Genomic DNA, 20,537 nt, shown 5'->3' with positions numbered 1-20,537 from the left:
CCCGCAGGTGCATGAGCACAGCTTCCCCATCACAGGGAGGCTGGCTGCGCTCACTCTTGCAATCAGAGCCTGTCTCTTCTCCAATCTAGAACAACTGGCTGCAACTCGGCAGCCATCCCAAGCCCTGGAGCAGGGGCTGAGCCACAGGGGGCGGCAGCCACTATTGTGGTGCCACTGTGTGTCAGCACTGTGCTGATGGAAGCCGCCTGACAATTCCTTGAGGCACAGCTGTGAGCAAGCAGTGGAGGAGACGAAGGCTCAGAGAGGGAGCCAAGATCAGAGGGATTTGGATGGAGCCAGGCCTGTGGGCTCCCAGAATCCAAGATCTTAGCCTGTTGCAGAGGACAGGCCTTCAAGTTCCTGCCAGCTGGGATGCAGGGGGTGAAGTCACCCCCATGGTTCCGACATCTGTGGGCGTGGTTTTGAGTTCCAGATGCCCCGCTTCTGTTCCCGCTCCCTGCTAATGCACCAGGGAAAGCAAATGCTTGGGTGCCTGGCAATCAGCCACCCACATGGGAGACTCAGATGGAGTCTTGGGCTCTTGGCGTCAGCCTGGCCCAGGCGCTGGCATGCAGACATGGGGGAGTAAATCAGCAGATGGGCACTCTCTCTGTCTCTCCTTTCTGCCACTTTACCTTTCACTTATCTGTATCTCTATAGATATAGATATTTTAAGAAAAAGACTCACTTCTGCCCTCCTGGGACCTCTTCTCTCATGTCGTCCTTACACCTGAAACATCTCCTACCTTGTCACGACAGTCTGTCAAAGTTACAGGTATCACTTTCCCTCTGGCCCTTGCCACCCTGGTCTGTGCTCTGGAAAGGGTCCAGGGTGTGGGATGCTCTGGGGCTGAGAGCTGTGTCCTGTGGCCAGCTTGTGTCTCTGAAGTGCTGGGGGTCAGCCAGCTGCCATGCGCAGAGCACTTCCTGTGAGAGCTGCAGGGTCTTCCAAGGCTTTTCAGAAGCCACCCTTGTCCATCTGTATTCCCTGGAACATTCTGTGTCATACCCTGTGCCTCTGCTGGCAGCAGACCACGGAGCAGCGCGTCCAAAGTTCTGCTTTCCATTCCCAGTGGCTGCACACGCTGGCTGCATGATCTGGGGCGTGAGAAGTATGTGGTTGTTGTTGGCTCCATTTCCTCTTTAACAATCTGTGTGTGTGTTGGGGGGGAGGGGCGGTGTGATGGCTACCTTGGCCAATCTTCTGCCTGCCAATGCCAGCATTCCTTATGGGCACAAGTTCTTGTCCTGTCTGCTCTACTTCCCAACCATCTCTCTGCTTATGACCTGGGAAAACAAAGGAGGATGGCCAAAGACCCTGGAACCCTGTACCCAGAAGAGGCTCCTAGCTCCTGGCTTTGGATTGGCTCAGCTCCAGCCATTGAGGACATTTGGGGACTGAACCCTCAGCTGGAAGATCTGTCTCTCCTTCTTTCTGTAAAATCTGCCTTTCTAATAAAAGTAAACAAATCCTTAAAAACATCTATCTATGTGTTGTATTATTCAAAGCTGAGGGATTTTCTGTCTGCCTCTTCACTCCCCAAATTCCTGCCCTGGTCAGCCTGGAGCGCCTTGAGGTGAGCCAGTACCTGCTACCTTCCTGGAGGATGCAGGGAGATGGTAGTGCTGGGGCTTAAACCCAGGCACGTGATGTGGGATCCTGTGTGTTCCACTGCAACACACACACACACACACACATCCCCTGGCATCCTGTTGGAGTTGCTGGGAAGACCTCCTATGTAGGAAAGATGAGCATCTGGGAACTGGTAGGATGTTCCTGAGTCTTCCCCATCGCCCACCTGGACCACCGCCGCAGCAGCCTACATTTCTCTTTAGTCGCTCTGGTCACCTACCTCCCTGGGCAGTAGCTCAGGAGGTCTTCTGGACCCTGGAAGGTGATGTCGTGGCTGCTGCTAAACACTGCTCAGGGCTTCCTGCCACAGGTGGACCAGCCCTGGCTCTCTGGCCTCCCCTTACCCCCAGTGCCCTTCTTGTTTGCCTGGCCATCCCCCAGCACTGCAGTCACGCCAGCCTGCCCTGTCCCTGCTGTGTTCCAGGGAACGTTCTCACCTTGTTCCCCTGTCAAGGCCATTGCACTTGAGCTGGGTACCCTCTTAGTGCCTGCTGCCCACAGCCTCCTCTGTCCGCTGGGACTGGCTGCTTTAATGGCCTTCCTGAAGGTTCGGGCCGCCCTGCCGCCCAGCCCTCTGTTGCCAGGGCTCCAGGTTGTTCCTTTGTCATGCTTGCCTCTATCTGCTTGCCTTGTGCTTGGATCACTGACTCCTTTATCTGGTTGTTTGATTGGAGAGGCCGGGATAGAGCGAGATCACCTGTGTTCTCACATGCCCTCACTGACTCCAGAAGTTCAATCTAGGAACCATGGGAAGAGACTATTTTTTTAAGAATTTTTTTTTCTTTGAAGGTTAATTTATTCTTATTTGTAGATAGATTTACACAGAAGGAGAGACTGAAAGAAGTCTTCCATCTGCTGGTTCACTCCTCAAATGACCACAAGAGCTGGAGCTCGGCTGGTCCTCAGAGCCATGAGCCTGGAGCTGGATTAGAAGTGGAGCAACTAAGATGTGAGCTGATGTCCATGTAGGATGCAAGTTCTGTATCTACTGCGCCATGGTATCAGCCCTGGGACTTTTTTTTTAAGATTTATTTGGTTTGGGGCCCGGCGCAATAGCGTAATGGTTAGGGTCCTTGCCTGGAACACACCGGGATCCCATATGGGTGCCGGTTCTAATTCCAGCAGCTCCAGTTCCCATCCAGTTCCCTGCTTGTGGCCTGGGAAAGCAGTCGAGGTCAGCCCAAAGCCTTGGGACCCTGCACATGCGTGGGAGACCCAGAAAGAAGTTCCTGGCTCCTGGCTTCAGATCAGTGCAGCACCGGTCGTTGTAGCCGCTTTGGGAGTGAATCATCAGATGGAAGATCTTCCTCTCTGTCTCTCCTTCTCTCTACATCTGCCTTTCCAACTAAAATAAATCTTTAAAAAAAGATTTAGAAAGGGCTCGGCAGCGTGGCCTAGTGGCTAAGGTCCTCGCCTTGATCCCATATGGCCGCTGGTTCTAATCCCGGCAGCTCCACTTCCTCTCTGTCTCTCCTCCTCTCAGTATATCTAACTTTGTAATAAAAATAAAATAAATCTTTAAAAAAAAAGATTTAGAAAAAGATTTTTTTTTTTGAAAAAAGGTTTATCTTTAAAAAAAAGATTTATTTATTTTTGTTGGAAAGGCAGATTTCCAGAGAGAAGGAGAGACAGACCTTCCATCCTCACTTCATTCCCCAAGTGGCTGCCGCGACTGGCGCTGAGAAGCCGTGTACCAGCCATTGCATGCAGGTCTGCTGTGTGGGCGGCTGCAACCCAAGTCCTCGAGCCGCCATCTGCTGCTCCCCAGACGTGCCTGAGCAGGGAGCTGGATCTGAAGCTGAGGCGAGCCCAGATCCCAGGCACTGGGGTGTGTGATGCAGGCATCCCCTGTGGCAGCCGGAGCACCTGGCAGAAGCCCTGGCATGCAAAGATGCCCAGGGTTATCTGCTGAATTAATAAGGATGTGGTAACAGCAAGTTTACCACATAGCTGCCCTCGCCAAACGGGAGCGGTGTAGACAGGAAGTGCCAAGAGGCTGGCGCTGAAGGGAAGGTGATTGGGCAAAGTTGTAGGTTGCCACGTGCTCTCTTCAGTGTCCAGTCCAAGACAGACCCACATTTCTGACCTCAGGCAGCAGGTGGGGAGGCCCACTGGGTAAAGCTGCCAGTCTGGTGGGTGTCCTCGGCCTTAGCTTGCAAATGACTCAGCGTGAGGCTCCTAGTGCTGCTGGGAAAGCTGGCTAGGACAGGGCTGGGATCTGGACCTGGGCAGTGGACTGCCCCGTTGCCAATTGTCACTCGGTATGGAGGCAAGTGGAGCAGGGCAGCCCATGAGCTTCCTGGTGTCTGCGGCCGAAGTCCATGTGAGCAGCATCAGTGCCCTGGGTGCCGTCTGCGGTGCTAGGGGAGTACTGAGCTGTGTGGCCTGGGTGTCGTCTGCGGTGCTAGGGGAGTACTGAGCTGTGTGGCCTGGGTGACACTGCTGTTGTTATTGAATGTGGCTTTAATTTCCAACTTTGTTATTGTTATTGTTGAAGATTAATTTTGCGGGGCTCAGCGCAGTAGTCTAGTGGCTAAATTCCTTGCCGTGTATGTGCTGGCATCCCATATGGGCACCTGTTCATATCCCGGCTGCTCTACTTCCCTTCCAGCTTCCTGCTTGTGGGCTGGAAGAAGCTCCTGGCTCTGGATCAGCTCAGCTCTGGCTGTTGTGGCTACTTGGAGAGTGAACCAACAGATGGAAAATCTATTTCTTCTCTGCAAATCTGACTTTCCAATAAAATAATGTGTTTTTTTTTTTTAAGATTTATTTATTCAAAAGATAACGTTACAGAGAGAGATTGAGGGGAAGAGAGAGGAGATCGATTTTCCATCCACTGGTTCACTCCCCAAATGGCCACAGTGGCTGGTGCTGGGCCACCCAAAGCCATCCTCCACTGCTTTCCCAGGTATGTTAGCAGGGAGCTGGATTGGAAGAGGAGCAGCCTGGACTCAGACCTGTACTCATGGAATGCTGGTGTTGCACGTGGCAGCTTAACTTGCTATACCATGACGCTGGCCCCAGAGTTATTTCTACAATGTCTTGTTTTAGCACGATAGCCCATGGAGATGCAAGAACCTGGGCTGCCGGACAGCAGAACCATTTCTGTGCAGTTTAGCTGATGACGTCTGTCTCTCTGCTTGGGTTCTGGTATAGAGGAGAGGGACTGAGGCCCACATGTTCGATTCCCGCTCATGCTCTGGCCTGAGTCCTGCCCAGGGCCCCAGCTTTCCTTGTGGGTGGCAGCGGCAGCATGAGCTCGGGCAAGTCACAGTCCCTTCTGAGCCTTGCTTCAGCAGATCGAGGGCCTCCTAAACTCCTGCCTTTGACACTCCTGGGAGTCTTAGGACAGAGTTTCCACAAAATCTCTCAGCTGTCAGGCAGTCTGGGGACACCTGCTATGGCCTTCCCAGACCCCTCTCTCCTTTTTTTTTTTTGAAGATTTATTCATTTTTATTGGAAAGTGAGATATACATGTATACATGAGGAGAGACAGAAAGATCTTCCGTTTGCTGGTTCACTCCCCAATAGACTGCAACTGCCAGAGCTGAGCCAATCCGAAGCCAGGAGCCAGGAGCTTCTTCTGGGTCTTCCACGCTGGGTGCCCTGGGTGCCCAGGCTTTAGGCCGTCCTCGACTGCTTTCCCGGGCCAAAGGCAGAGAGCTGGTTGGGAAGTGGGGCTGCCAGCTTTATCACCAGCACCCATATGGAATCCTGGCGTGTGCAAGTAGCCACTAGACTACTGCGCCAGGCCCATATGGGAGAGTTCTGAGAATCAAGATAGGGTTGTCTGTGTTTGTCTAGTCACAGGCGTGGGCCCTGATGTCTCCTGGGTTAGAATCCCTGCACCAGGAGCAGGTGTTTGATGTGCCGCAGAGAGGAGGCGGCAGCCCCTCCCCAACCAGAAGGGATCAGAGAGGCCACAGGAGCGTAGGAGGGAGGGACGAATGCAGACCTAAGAGGGTTGAGGATGGCAAGCTGCAACCTTTCCTGCTCTGTGACTCAGCCGTCGGGGGCCGGAGTGCGTCAGAAGTGCCAGGCATTCTCGGAGATGAGGTCACTTCAGGTAGTGTTTGTGCAGAGTGTGCTGGGCCTGAAATCTTAACTTGATGTTGCTGTTCAATTAAACCTGGGTCAAGTAAGTGCAGGTGGGATGGGGTGGGGCCAGAGGAGCCTGGTGGGGACACTGGGGTGGGTGCCGCGGGGTTGAGAGGTGACAGAGTGTGGGTTCCAGAGCTGACCATCTGGGAGCAAATCCAGCTCCGTTACTTGGTTGGTGTGACCCTGGCAGTCTCCTGGTCTGTAATATGGGAATGGTGAGGGTTGAGCTTTCTGTTTTAGGCTCTTGGAGCAACGCTGGTGGCTGCTACCCACATCTTCCCTGCTGCTCTAGGGCCAAGGGACTACCTGCTCAGAGTAGATTTCCTGGGCCCAGGAAGGGTGGGCAGCCCGAGTGGGTAGCCAAGTGGCCCGGCCTTGCTGAAAGGTGGCTGGGCCTTAAAGGATGGGTGGCATATGGCTGGGTGTGTCTGGGAGAGAGCCCAAGTTTAGGAAAAACAGGGAGATCATAGAGCATCCAGGTACCAGCGCTCAGAAGGTGAGAGGTGCGAGTCTGGATCCTGAGGATGGGTGAGTGTGATGGGAAGAATAGATCTGTGAGTCATCCACATGACACATGAGATCATGAAATTCAAGAGCTCACCAGGGGAGAGTGTTTGAGAGTGAGGCGGGCAAAGTGCTGGGGCTTCCTGGATGCCCAGGAGTGTCCATCCTGAGACCCAGGCGGAGGAGGAGGGGCCCTCGCAGACGTGTGAGTGCGACTCAGGAGCACAGCCTGCAGGAAGAGGCAACTAGAAGACAGTCCCTCCCATCAGCTCAGCATCCAGGTGGGCCTGGGCAGGCACCTGCATTGGAGCAGCATCCAGGTGGGCCTGGGCAGGCACCTGCATTGGAGCAGGGGTGTCATGAGTGGTGGTGGGGAGAGGTGGGGAGTATCTGGAGCGGAGGGGAGGATGCGGTGTAGACAACGCTCTTAGGAAGTGTACCAAGAAAGGGAGGCAAGGCCACACAGCAGCAAGAGAAGGCTGGAGATGTGGGTGGAGGGGAGTTACCTTAGAGCAGGTTGCCGACGCAGGGGTCTGGAGCTCACAGGCGAGGCACGCAGGTGCTGAAGTCAGGCTGCCTGTTCTGTGGCCTTGGACTGGTCACTTAACTGCTCTGAGCTTCTAATTCTTCTGCCAAAGGAGCAGGAGGAGGGCAATGAGCTCTTGAGATGGCTTATCACACAAGGAAGCACAAAGCCATCCCAGCAGCCCCAGCTCCTGGCACTCACTTGGTCATCCTTAATACTCCCTGCCTCCTCCTTTCTCTTGGGGTCAGTATGTTTTTAAATTCATGGGATCTGAGGCAGCTCTCGGCCCCAGCTTCTACCTTGGGTTTGGACAGTGGATGGGCCCTTGTGCCTTCAGCTTTTCTTCCAAGTGCCCACTCTGAGTCAGGCCCGACCCTCACCTCCCTCCGCAGCCTGGAACAGGTGATCGTCTCCCCGTTGTGTCAGCCTGTGTGGGCTACTCCACGCCGGCTGGCTGTCATGACGGACGTGCCTGAGCTCACAGTTGAGGAGGTTGCCGGTCCACTTGGCCTCCAGACCTCGCTGTGTCCTCAGGTGGCCTGTCCCTGGTGCTTGCCTGGGAGGAGAGAGCAAAGGAGCTCTCTACTTTCTCAAAGATTCAATTCTTTTGGAAAGACAGAGTTACAGGGGAGGGGAGAGGTCTTCCATCCACTGGTTTACTTCCCAGCTGTCTGCCATGGCCAAGGCTAGGCCAGAACTTCCAGATCTGCCTTGTGGGTGACAGAGGCCTTGGCGTTAAGGCCATCCTCTGCTGTCTGCCTGGCATATTAGCAAGGGAGCAGTAGAGGAAGCAGGGACTGGAAAGAGTGTGCATATGGGATGCTGGCACTACAGGTAGCAGCTTAGCACACAGTGCCACAATCACTAGTCCCTGGTATCTCTTTCGAGGACAGGGACTTGTAGGTCCTATCTCCAAATGTAGTCACACTGCAGTTTAAACTTTAGCTCTAATGAATAGTAGAGAATTTGGGGAGGCCACAAACCTTTACAACGTTTTGCCCTTTGACCTGACTGAAAATTCCTGTCCTTCTTGCAGGCAAGATGTACTAATTCTAGACCAATAGCATCAACTTTAAAATTGAGAGCCAGGGGCCAGTGTTGTAAAGCGGTTGGTAAAGCCACCACCAGCATCTTTTAAGGGAACTGATTTATGACCTGGCTGTCTTGCTTATCATCCAGCTCCCAGATTATGGCCTGGGAGAAGCAGTAGAAGCTGACCCAAGTGCATGGGCACCTGCTGACCAGAGGAGGTCTGGATGAAGCTCCTGGGTTTGCCTTTGTCCATTCTATTTGGGATGGAAGATATCTCTCTCTCCCTCTCTGTCTGTTACCCTGACTTTCAAATAATTTTTTAAAAATTAAATAACTAGGGCCTGGTGCGAGAGCCTTAGTAGCTAAAGTCCTCACTTTGCACACACTGGGATCCCATGTGGGCGCTGGTTCTAATCCCGGCAGCCCGCTTCCCATCTAGCTCCCTGCTTGTGGCCTGGGAAGCAGTGGAGGACTGCCTAAAGCCTTGGGACCCTTCACCCGCATGGGAGACCTGGAAGAGGCTTCTGGCTCCTGGCTATGGATCGGCTCTGCTCTGGCTGTTGCAGCCATTTTGGGAACAAACCAGCTGATGGAAAATCTCTCTGTGTCTCCTCCTCTCCATAAATCTGATGTACCTTTCCAATAAAAATAAATAAACCTTTAAAACTAAATAAGTAGGGCCCGGCGGCGTGGCCTAGTGGCTAAGGTCCTTGCCTTGAACGCCCCGGGATCCCATGTGGGCGCCGGTTCTGGTCCCAGCAGCTCCACTTCCCATCCAGCTCCCTGCTTGTGGCCTGGGAAAGCAGTCGAGGACGGCCCAATGCTTTGGGACACTGCACCCGTGTGGGAGACCTGGAAGAGGTTCCAGGTTCCCAGCTTCAGATCGGCGCGCACCGGCCGATGCGGCTCAAAAGAAGAAATAAGTAAATGGTTGAAAAATTAACTTAAAAATAAATTAAATGAAAAATGACTGACATCTGCACTCTCAGCTAAATGTTATGCAAATCATGTTCTCTGAGGAGACACGTTTACCCTGATGAGACATTAGGCAGTGAACACGTATGCAGAAACAACACTCGGCACCCCACAGCCACCTGCAATGTGTTTTTTTTTCTAGATTATTTATTTTTATTGGAAGGGTAGATTTACAGAGAGAAGCAGAAATAGAAAAATCTTCCATCTGCTGGTTCACAGCCCAAATGGCCACAAGGCCAGAATTGAGCCAGTCTGAAGCTAGGAGCTTCTTCTGGGTCTCCCAAGGCTTAGGGCTTCCTCGACTGCTTTCCTAGGCCACAGGCAGGGAGTTGGATGGGAAGTGGAGCAGGAGAGTCCGGTGTTGGTGCTCTGTGATCCTGGCCGGCGACAGGGATTTCTCTACCCTCTGGTTCCTTTAACACCCATAGGCCCACGAAGGTCCTTTCAGGTCAGTCTCGATTTTCATAGTTACGCACCTCCACCCAGCACCCAGTTCCAGAGCCTTGCCGGTGGGTGTGAGTATTTTTGGTAGCAGTACCCCAGTTCTCAGTATCAAAATCTGTCCCAGGATTTTGCCACGTTGTGGCATCATTGAACCTAATTATCCCCACATAGGTCCTATCTCCAAATACAGGGGGTTAGGGCTTCAATGCACCTGAATACGAGGCAAGCATTAAGTCCATTACAAGCACCTTCAAGAATTTTTCTTGGGCTTGGCATGATAGCCTAGTGGCTATATCCTTGCCTTGTATGCACCAGAATCTTGTATGGGCACCAATTTGTGTCCCGGCTGCTCCACTTCCCATCCAGCTCCCTGCTTGTGGCCTGGGGAAACAGTCAAGGATGGCCCAAAACTTTGGGACCTTGCACCTGTGTGGGAGATCCAGAAGAAGCTCCTGGCTTCAGATTGGCTCAGCATTGGCCATTGCATCCCCTTGGGGAGTGAATCAGCAGACAGAAGATCTTTCTATCTGTATTTCCTTCTCTCTGTAGATCTGGGTTTCCAATAAAAATGAATAAATCTTTAAAAAAATTTTATTTTTCTTCTCATCGGGCCAGTGTTGTAGCACAGTGCCTAAGCTGCTGCCTATGACCCCAGCATTCTGTATGGGCACAAGCTCAAGGTCTGGCTATCCCACTTCTAATTCAGCTCCCTGCTAAGGTGCCTGGGAAAGCAGTGGAAGATGGCCCAAGTTCTTGGGACCCCCGCCTCTCAAGCAGGATTCACAGAATTCCTGGCGCTTGGCCTCAGCTTGACCCGTCACTGGCTGTTGTGGCCATTTAGAGGACAAATCAGTTGGTGGAAGATTTCCGTGACCCCTCTTTCTGTAACACTGCCTTTCAAGTACATAAATAAATCTTTAAAAAATATATTTTTTCTTCCCAAAGAAGGCAAACTGAAGAGGGGGAGGTGTGGTGCTGGGTGCTGCCAGGGCCAGACGCTGGCTCACCTGCACAGTCTCCTGGCTGCCTGACCCAGCTGTTGTCCCTCCACCTGCCCCTTTGTCTTAAGGTTTTACATTCTTCTTCTTCTTCTTCTTCTTTGTTTTTTAATTGGAAAGTCAGACTTATAGAGAGAAGGAGAGACAGAGAGAAAGATCTGTCCTCTGGTTTATTCCCCAAATGATTCCAATGGCTGGAACTTAGCTGATCCAAAACCAGGAACCAAAAACTTCTTCCAGGTCTCCCACATGGGTGCAGAGTCCCAAGGCTTTGGGCCGTCCTCGACTGCTTTCCCAGGCCACAAGCAGGGAGCTGGATGGGAAGTGGAGCAGCTGGGATACAAACTGGCACCCATATGGGATCCTGGCGCATACAAGGTGCGGACTTCAGCCATGAGGTTATCATGCCAGGTTCATTTTTATTTGTTCTGTTAAAGAGAGATCCTTTACCTCCTGGCTCACTGTCCAGATGTCTGCCATGGCCAAGGCTGGGCCTGGCTGAAGTTTGGAGCTGGGACCCCGTCCATGTGTTTCATCGTGGTGGCAGGAGCCTCTCCACACTTTTAATTTCTTCCCCTTTATTTTTTAAATATTTATTTACTATTGGAAAAGAAGATATACAGAGAGATACAGAGATACAGAAAGATCTTCAGTCCACTGGTTCACTTAGAAGCAGCCACAATTGTTGGAGCTGAGTCAGTCCAAAACCAGGATCCAGGAGCTTCTTCTGGGTCTCTCACGTGGGTGCAGGGTCCCAAGGCTGTGTGCCATCCTCGATTGCTTTCCCAGGCCACAGCAGGGAGCTGGATGGGAAGTGGAGCAGCTGGGACACAAATTGGTGCCCATATGGGGTCCTGACACGTGCAAGGACACTAGACCATGGTGGTGGTCCCCCACTTGAACGTTCACCCCTGCCTCCTGTGATGGGCATGAGCGGCAAGCTGGAGTATGGTGCAGGGCCTGGTGCCTGACCTGGACTGTGGGCATTCCAAGCCCAGCTGAATCTCAGGGTTCAGTGCCTCTTACCACGCCCCCTCCCTTGCTCCCGGCTGACCCTTAGCCAGGGCACTCCTTTCCTGGACTCCTGGAGTTCTGTTTTCCTGCCTTGGTGGGTTGCAGGGATCACTTAATGCCAACTCAGTTTCCACGTAGGGCAAAGCCCCCAGACAACTCCCCTGACCAGGCGCTCCTTCTGGTTTACACACTAACCGACTCCTCCTTCAACAACACTTTCCCACCAGGTGCTCACATGGCTCTGCCACTTCCATCCCTTGGCTCTCTGTTCAGATAAGCAAGAGACTTCCCCCATCCAGAGTGCCTACAGCTGCTTGCCACTGTTACCATTGTTTTCTTGGTTGTGTATTCTTCCTGTGTTATATTCTGAATCTCTAGTGTGTCTCTCCCACTACAAGTGTACTCTGAAAGAGAAACTTTGCCAACTTTGTTAGCTACTGAATTCCCAAGCAGGTCACTTTGGGGGTGTCAGCTGGAGGGGGGTGTTTCTCCTGAGATTCCTGTCGTACCAGTTTGTAACTGTTCCTACGCCTTGATTTTCCTTTAGACAGTGAACCCTCGACAGGCAGGGAGTGAGCACCCAGATCAGAGCTGAAAGTACCCATGGGTGATGGGTACATGAAAGGGTGGAACCTGAGTGGTCTCCCCCTTGTCTCCCAGCTCCCAAGGCTCCTGTCCCCCTGGCAGGTGTGGGGTGCTGTTCCCTTCTGGGCAGAATGCCTTTTGCCTTCCCTGCTCCTCCATCCTGTCTGGCGCACAGCAGGTGCCTATCAGTGGCTTCTTTGTTGGATTTGGTCAAGCCAAGTGGGACAGAGCTGCGTCTTGCAGCTGTCATTCTCAGCCGGGGTCCCTGGGGTCCTGGGCTGTGCAGTGGTCAGCCACTCACTGTGGGTTTCCTTCCCAGACTGCCACCTGCCTCTTGGGCTGTCACCTGACGTGGGGCAGGGCTACGGCCCAGCGCTGTTTGAAGGAAGGCTTGGGCTTCCCCGACACCCTGGATGCGGAGTCCTGGGGAACTGGATTGTGCAGGCCGAACTCAGTGCACATCCTTCTGGGACGGCTTCCTGTTGGGAATGTCTTCTTTCCAATCTACCCAAGATGGTGGTTGTTCTGAACTGGCTGGCCTGAGCGTCACCTCTTGCAGAACCTCATCCCTTCACCTGTGTTTTGCCAGTTGTCAGCCCCTGCACCCAGAGCTGGGTCACCCTGTAGCAGGTGGCTCCTGGTGGCTTACCTGGCTCCCTCCTGCTGGACCGAACTAAGCCCAGGGGTTTCCTGAGTGGCTGATTCATTCTGTATCTGCCTCATCACCTCTTCCCCCTCCCCCCATCCCAGCACAGTGCCCAGCATCAAATAGGAAGGTCCTCAATGTTGGTTGAATTGAACAAATTGTCCCTTTCTGGATCTGACTTGGCCCTCAGCTCAAAGGAGGCTGCAGGAGGAGGTGGAGTGTCAGAAGAAAACCTCCTGGGAGGGGTTGTGTTGGTTCACTCTCCCTCTTAAGTGCCCATTCTGGATCCCCAGGAGGGAGGGAGGGAGAGAATGAATCTGCTGGTTCACTCTCCAGATACCCACAGCAGCTGGGGTTGGACCAGAAGCTCAAAATTCCATCCAGGTCTGCTGTGTGGGTGGCAGAAGCCCAAGCACTCGATCTGTCAGCTGCTACCTCCAAGAAGCTAGCCAGGAAGTAGAGAAATGAACTGGCATTCGTGAGACACAGTCCACCCAGGTGGTAGCTTCACCCTCTGTGCCACAACACCCAGCCCTTTTAAAAACTATTTGAAAGGCAGAGGGACACAGACAGAAGAACTCTTTGCTTGCTGGTTCATCCCCACAGTGCATGGTGAGGGCTGGGCCAAGCTGAAGCCAGGAGCCTAGAGGCTGATCTAGGGTCTCCCACATGGACAGCAGTGACCCAAGGACTTGAGCCATCTCCTGGGAGCAGGGCAGGTCTGCTGGAGCAGGGAGTGTTCGTTCCATAGCCTCGTGGTCCGGTGACATCTGCCCTGAGATCCCTGATGGTGGGCTGATGCCAAAGTGTGTCCCTTTCCTGCTGTGACTTCCTGGAGGGTGATGGGGCCATCACAGCCCGAAACCCGAACGGCTGTGGGATCACATTGGTCACTGGAGACTCAGGGTAGAGATAGCAGATCTATGTCGTCCTCAGGGAGGCCAGGGGGGCCAGGAAGGGGAGCTTGGTGTTGGCATCTGGGAACAGGCACTGCCACTGGGGAAGGATGGAGGCTGGACTGTGACCCACGTCAAAGTGGTAGGGCCTGGGTGCCGCCAGCCCCGTGGGACCAGTGGGACCAGTGGGGAGGCCCTGAAGGCTTCCCCCGTGAGTGCTGGGCCACCCCGTCTGTCTCTGCCACTAGGCTGGTAGCTCTTTCAGGGTGAGAACTGGGTTAGACCCCACCCTCCGCCCTCCAGACACCTGGTAAAGGTTGGACGAATGTGTGTGATGGATGCAGTCAGAGGGTAAGGGGAGGCTGCAGGAAGCAGTCACCCACGCAGGGTGCAGGGAGCTTCCTGTGCAAGCCAGGTAGGGGCTTGGTCACACAGTGGAGGAAACTGTGTGGACAGAGGTGAGCGGCCCGCATGGCTAACTGGAGGCTTGACCACCATCAGGGAAGCCGAGGCCCAAGAAGCTGGCCTCTGGCGTCAGCATGGGGTCAGAGCCGTCCTTCCCATCTTAGCAGGTTTTATCCAAGTGGGAACAGTAGTATTAGCCAACCCATTTCCCCATGATTGCTGGGTTGCAGGTCAGAACTTGGTGCTCAGCACCTGTCGTACCCTAACCCTTCCTCCGTGACAGCCAGTGTGACAGGTGCCGCTGTTCATCTCATTTCTCTCCCAGGAGACTGAGGCCCCAAAGTTGCATGGGAAGTGTGAACCCTGAGGTCACACCCAGATCTGAGTGCAGAACCCTGACCCCAGGCCCCTCACGGGCAAGTAGAAGGAGGCACCTGCCAGTCCCTCAGAGGTACAGGGGCTGCCACCCAGTGCAGGCCTACACACTAAATGGCGAGGGCTGGAGGTCGTCAGGTGCGCGCGAGTGCATGCTGTGGGTGTCTGCGCAGACACTTGCCTCCCTTAGTTGGCTGTCTCTGGCAGCTTCTGGTGGGTATGAAAAGGAGTTGGATCAGGTTCGAGTCCTGCCTCAGCACTGTGCTGGCTCATGACCAGGAGTCCTTGGCCTTCAGTTCCCTTTTTGCTAAATGAGGATCAAATGCCCCCTGCCCCATGGCACCTTCCAGGAGGCCTGAGTATCCCCGTGCAGCGGTCGCTGGGCATTGTGATCCTTCCCAGCTCCCTGCACAGACACTGGCTTCCTCCTGCAAACTTGAGGGTGTCCCGCGCAGTTGTGAGACTCTGGGATGTGACAGGGCTCGTAGACGCTGGTGAGGTGATGTGAGAGTAGAAGTTGCACAGTGGGGTCGGGGTTGCAGCCTGCTGTCCCTAGCCCCCTAACTTGCTGGTGGCCTGTGTTCTCTCCCCAGAGACTGATGGAGAGACAGAAACGGAAGGCGGACATCGAGAAGGGGCTGCAGTTCATCCAGTAAGTGGAGTGGGGAGGTGGGCAGGCTGGACAGGGGGCGGGTCTTCTGAAAGCCACACCCTCTCCAGCTCACCTTTTTTTGCTGCCTGACCCTGGGCTGTTCAGGCTGTTTTGTGCCTGGGAACCAGCAGAATCTCAAAGGGGCTGGCATGGCAGGGGCCACAAGCCCTATTCTCACTCGTGCTCTGCCACCTGGTTATACTTCGGCTGCAACAGCCAGGGCGGGTCAGACCAAAACCAGGAGATGGAAGCTTCTTCCAGATTTCCCATGATGCTGCAGGAAGCCAAGTGCTTGAGCCATCCTCCCCTGCTTCCTCATGAGTTAACAGGGAGCTGCATTGGAAATAGAGCAGCTGGAACTTGAACTGGTACCGTTGAGGATGGAGACATTGGGGCAGTGGCTTAACTTAATACAACAGCCAAGTTACTACAGTGCCAGGCCCCTGTAGTTTCGTTAGATCCTTTCATGTTCTATCTTTCAAATAGATTTCAGAGGCATGTTTGTCATGATGCTCATGACCTGTGGGATTTCCTGGCCCTTCAATTGCACCAGTTTGTCTCAAGGCTCCGGGGGGCATGCATCTTTTCTTTTTCTTTAAAGATTTATTGTATTTTTATCGCAAAGTCAGATATACAGGGAGGAGGACAGAGAGAAAGATCCTCCATCCAATGATTTACTCCCAAGCAACCGCAACAGCTGGTGCTGCCCCGATCCGAAGCTAGGAGCCAGGAACTTCTGGGTCTCCCATGCGGGTGCAGGGTCCCAAGGCTTTGGGGCCGTCCTCGACTGCTTTCCCAGGCCACAAGCAAGGAGCTGGATGGGAAGTGGGAACGCTGGGATTAGAACTGGTGCTCATATGGGATCCTGGCGCTTTCAAGGCAAGGACTTTAGCTGCTAGGCCACCGTGCTGGGCCTAGAGGCATACATCTTTTTTTTTTTTTTAAAGATTTATTCATTTTATTACAAAGCCAGATATAAACAGAGGAGGAGAGACAGAGAGGAAGATCTTCCGTCCGATGATTCACTCCCCAAGTGAGCCGCAATGGGCCGATGCACGCCGATCCGAAGCCGGGAACCTGGAACCTCTTCCGGGTCTCCCATGTGGGTGCAGGGTCCCAATGCATTGGGCCGTCCTCGACTGCTTTCCCAGGCCACAAGCAGGGAGCTGGATGGGAAGTGGAGCTGCCAGGATTAGAACCGGCGCCCATATGGGATCCCGGGGCTTTCAAGGCGAGGACTTTAGCCACTAGGCCACGCCGCCGGGCCCTAGAGGCATACATCTTAACCGTGCTGGGTTCACAATTTTATGTTCTTTTTCTTCAACAAGGCTCCCTATGAAACTGGAATTTGCCTCTTTATACCCTTGTGATTTGTTTTAACGCGTTATGTATTTGAAAATTAGAATGACAGAGGGAGGGAGAGATGGAGTTCTTCCGAGCTACAGCCTGGGCCAGCATTACCTCTGTTTCCCTCGTGACTGCATTTCTGCACCCCCAGGGCTGGGCCCACCCTCACCGTTTGTCACCTCTTTCTTCCTGCTAGGTCGACACTACCCCTAAAACAAGAAGAATATGAGGTGAGTGGCACCTGCTGGGCTGGGGCGGGGATGAAGGACAGAGGAGAGGGTTGAGGGGCTGGAGAGTTGGGGTTCAGGGCTGGGGCTGATGGAGAAACCCCCTGGCCACACCTCTCCGCACAGGCCTTTCTACTCAAGCTGGTGCAGAATCTGTTTGCGGAGGGCAATGACCTGTTCCGGGAGAAAGACTACAAGCAGGCGCTGGTACAGTACATGGAGGGGCTGAATGTGGCCGACTACGCTGCCTCGGATCAGGTGGCCCTACCCCGGGAGCTGCTGTGTAAGCTGCATGTCAACAGGGCCGCCTGCTACTTCACCATGGTGAGCCTGGCCCCAGCCTGCTGCCCGCCTCCCCCGCCCCCGGGGCCGGCCTGTTTACATCTCACTGATGCTGGGGCTTTCCATCCCAATAATGGGACAGCATTGCCTAGAGAGCCTTTAAACGTACAAAGTTTTGAAAAACGAGTCACAGTGCCTCATCCTCGCTGCTAATGAGTTAAGTGAGAATCCTTGGTGACCTGGACATCTTCAGGAGCCTGCCCTCTCTGCGGCCTCCTTCGGTGCCCCATGCCCTTCACCCTAGACTGTCACGCTACCTCCTCCTTGAGCTCTTGCCTCCTGCTCTTCCCTGGGCCTTGCTGCCCAGCTGTCTTGTGCAGAAAGGCCCTTGCAAGCCAACCTGGGCTTCCCTGGCCTAGGGAGCCTCCCAGCAGCCACGGCTGACTATACGCACTGGGCTGTGGGCGGCCGCCTCTGGGGTTCACCTCTCAGGTGTGCTGTTGATCTCGGCCCTGTGGTGTTCTGAACTGAAGACAGGTGTGGACGTGGTCCAGGGCCTTGACTGCCCAAGCCCGATCCCAACACGCTCCCTTGCTTTCTCCAGCCCATCCTGACCCCAGCCTGCACCTGCACAGGGAAGGGTGGCCCGGGCAGTCCTTTGGGAGGGACCTGGGAAAGGAGGGAGGAAGGGAGGGTAGGAGACACTGATCTGTGGGCTGCCTGCTCTCCCTGGCAGGGCCTGTATGAGAAGGCACTGGAGGACAGCGAGAAGGCGCTAGGCCTGGACGGCGAGAGCATCCGGGCGCTGTTCCGCAAGGCACGTGCCCTCAACGAGCTGGGGCGCCACAAGGAGGCCTACGAGTGCAGCAGCCGTTGCTCTCTTGCCCTGCCCCACGTGAGTGCATCCCTGTGAGGGTGGCCCTGTGTCCATGTGAGGGAGGCCTGTGTCCATGTGAGGGAGGCCTGTGTCCATGTGAGGGAGGCCCTGTGTCCATGTGAAGGAGACCCTGTTTCCATGTGAAGGAGACCCTGTGTCCACGTGAGTTAGGGCCTGTGTCCCTGTGAGGGAGGCCCTGTGTCCATGTGAAGGAGACCCTGTTTCTATGTGAAGGAGACCCTGTGTCCACGTGAGTTAGGGCCTGTGTCCCTGTGAGGGAGGCCCTGTGTCCACGTGAGTTAGGGCCTGTGTCCACCTGACCTGGAGGAAGCTCCTGGCCTCTGGCTTCTGATCGGCTCATCGCTACCAATGCAGCCATTTAGGGAGTAACTTTTCTGTCTCTGTAAAATCTGCCTTTTTGATAAAAAATAAATAAACCTTTATTTTAAAAAGTAATATAGGGTGCCACGAGGAAGGAAAGGGAGCCATGGTCCTGACACAGGGTTGTCACTTGATAGGAAATGACCAATGGATGTATGAGGTGTTCCCAACCTCTCACGCCTGTACATGGCTCCTCCTTAGCTATCAGTCCACCGAACGAGCATGTACCAAGTATAATAGTATAACAGATGTCACTTCACTCCCCATGTCTCTGTCCACTCAGTATTTATACCCACATCTGTACCCTCCAGGGACCTACAGCTATGGGAGGCAAATGAGCGCAGCCCTGGGGTTTAGACGTGGCTGCACCCTGACACCCTCCCAGCCCTGCCCCCATGTGTGACCTTGGAGGAACCACTTCCTGTGTACATCAGCTGCAGAGCGATGGAACTTCCTCCCTACTTGACACCTGAAATCATGGCTGGGAAAGGGTCATCGCTGCCCAGGAAGGGTGTAGAGGACAGCCATGATCGGCATGTGGGAGGACTCCTTGGAGAAGCTGGGCTGTGTAGAGCAGGAAGAGTTTGGTTGGGCAGAGCAGAGGGTAGGAGTGGGCTCCCATGGCACAGTGGAGCTGGGCTGGGTTTGGGTCCTAACCCTGGGTCTGATGTCTAGCAGCTGTGTGAGACTGTGGCCCTGGCTTAGCCCTGGGGAGCCACGGGTTGCTGCCCTGACAAGTGGATGGTAATGCACTATGCTTTGTAGGGCTATTCCAATGATAGAAACTGGAACAAAGTGGTTAACACAGGGCAGGACACAGCAGACATTCAGCGTGTGTTAGCTATTGTCCCCTTATGCTTACTGCTATGAGTCCCTAGGTTAACTTAGCTCTCAGCTGGAATCTTTCTAACTACAATCTCCTAATACTGTCTTTTCTTTCTTTCTCTCTCTCTTTTTTTTGCTTTTTGATTTATTTTTGTAGATTTATTTATATTGTACAGAGAAGGAGAGATATATAGAGAAAAGGTGTTCTATCTTCTGGTTCACTCCTCAAATGCCACAATGGCCAGAGCTGAGTGGATCTGAAACCAGGAACCAGGAACTTCTTTAGTCCCCCATATGGGTTCAGGGTCCCAAGGCTCTGGGCCGTCCTCCGCTGCTGTCCTAGGCCATAAGCAGGGAGCTGCATGGGAAGTGGAGCAACCGGGACACAAATCAGTGCCCAAATGGATCCCATGCTTACAAGGGGAAGATTAGCTATTCAAGCCATTGTGCCAGGCCCTGTTTTCTCTCTTTCTTTCTTTTTCCTTTCTCTCTTTCTTTCTTTTTCTTTTTTTAAAGAATTACTTATTTTTATTGCAAAGTCAGATATATAGAGAGGAGGAGAGATAGAGAGGAAGAACTTCCGTCTGATGATTCACTCCCCAGTGACCGCAACAGCCAGTGCTATGCTAATTCGAAGCCAGGAGCCAGGAACTTCCTCCAGGTCTCCCACGTGGGTGCAGGGTCCCAAGGCTTTGGGCCATCCTCAACTGCTGTCCCAGGCCACAAGCAGGGAGCTGGATGGGAAGTGGAGCTGCTGGGATTAGAACCAGCGCCCATATGGGATCCCAGTGCATTCAAGGTGAGGACTTTAGCCGCTAGGCCACGCCACCGGGACCTCTTTCTCTTAAAAAAAAAAAAATATATATATATATATATATATATATGTATATGTATGTGTGTGTGTATATATATATATATCTCCCATACAGGGGCTTCATCCAGTTCTCCCACATGGGTGCAGAGGCCCAAGCAATTGGCCACCCTCTGCTGCTTTTCCAAGCGCGTCAATAGGGAGCTGGATAGGAAGTGGGATAGCTGGGACTCGAAGCAGTGCCTGCCACACCACCGCGCTGCCGCCCTCCCCCATCGCATTCCACAGCGTCCATGGCAATGTTGCTGGGTATTCACTGTGGGAGGGGGCAGGTTGGTGCTATTTCGCTCTCCACACCAAGAAGGGCTGGTCACTGCCGAGCCAAGGACTGTGCCTCTGCCCGAGGGAATGTCCCTGCTCCCAGTCTGTGTGGGCAAATACTGACCAGCCGTCTGTCCCCGGCTGGGCCCTAGTTTCTAGGATGCCTGGGACCCAGGCGCTGGCCTTGTGAGCTCCTGGGTGATGTTGAAGTGAAGGCCCTGGATGTTGCAGCATCCCCTTACCTTTGTGGCCTGGTCCAGGGTTTGTTCCCCTACCTTTCTGTCTTCTGATTGACTGACAACCCCAGCCAGACTCTTCCCAGTGACCTGGGCCCCAAGGGTGGAGTGGGGTGACCAAGCAGCACCTACTCTCTCACCTTCCACCAGCCTACGTGACACTGCTACCTGCTGATTACAGATATGGAAAGGTAGGGGGTGGGTTTCCAGTCTAGCCATTAAGGTGTCATTTGAAATAGCCGTGTCGGGTAGCAGAGTACCTGGGTTTAATTCCTGGTTCCTGGTGTGGCCCCTGGCAGGCGGCAGTGGTGGCTCAGGCTGGAGAACTGAGCGGAGCTCCCAGCTCCTGGCTCCAGCCGTGGCCTCTGCTGTTGCATACATTTGCAGAGTGAACCAGCAACATTGGAAACTCCTCTGTCTACTCTCTATCTGCCCCTCAAATAA

The 20,537-nt window shown here is 53.8% G+C and overlaps 2 protein-coding genes across 3 annotated transcripts in view; one reads left to right on the top strand and one right to left on the bottom strand.

Annotated features, from left to right (window-relative positions):
* Positions 1-20,537, bottom strand: part of TOB2 (transducer of ERBB2, 2) — a 160,626-nt gene that overhangs the window by 70,399 nt on the left and 69,690 nt on the right. The window lies entirely within an intron of this gene.
* The window catches only part of ZC3H7B (zinc finger CCCH-type containing 7B), a 41,441-nt gene that overhangs the window by 4,696 nt on the left and 16,208 nt on the right, over positions 1-20,537 (top strand). The window contains exons 1-5 of one of the 2 annotated variants that reach the window (XM_058673067.1): positions 2,360-2,582; positions 14,728-14,786; positions 16,330-16,363; positions 16,487-16,684; positions 17,379-17,537. In XM_058673067.1, the coding sequence (XP_058529050.1) occupies positions 14,734-14,786; positions 16,330-16,363; positions 16,487-16,684; positions 17,379-17,537 (444 nt within the window). In that variant the 5' untranslated portion in view covers positions 2,360-2,582; positions 14,728-14,733. Of the gene's footprint in view, positions 1-2,359; positions 2,583-14,727; positions 14,787-16,329; positions 16,364-16,486; positions 16,685-17,378; positions 17,538-20,537 lie in introns of those variants that run through there. The other variant, XM_058673066.1, reaches the window with a different exon arrangement.

Source organism: Ochotona princeps, chromosome 15 (genome assembly GCF_030435755.1).
Source record: "Ochotona princeps isolate mOchPri1 chromosome 15, mOchPri1.hap1, whole genome shotgun sequence".
Lineage (NCBI taxonomy): Eukaryota > Metazoa > Chordata > Mammalia > Lagomorpha > Ochotonidae > Ochotona > Ochotona princeps.
Note: the sequence above shows the minus strand (reverse complement) of the source record. Positions and strands in the feature narration are given on the sequence as shown.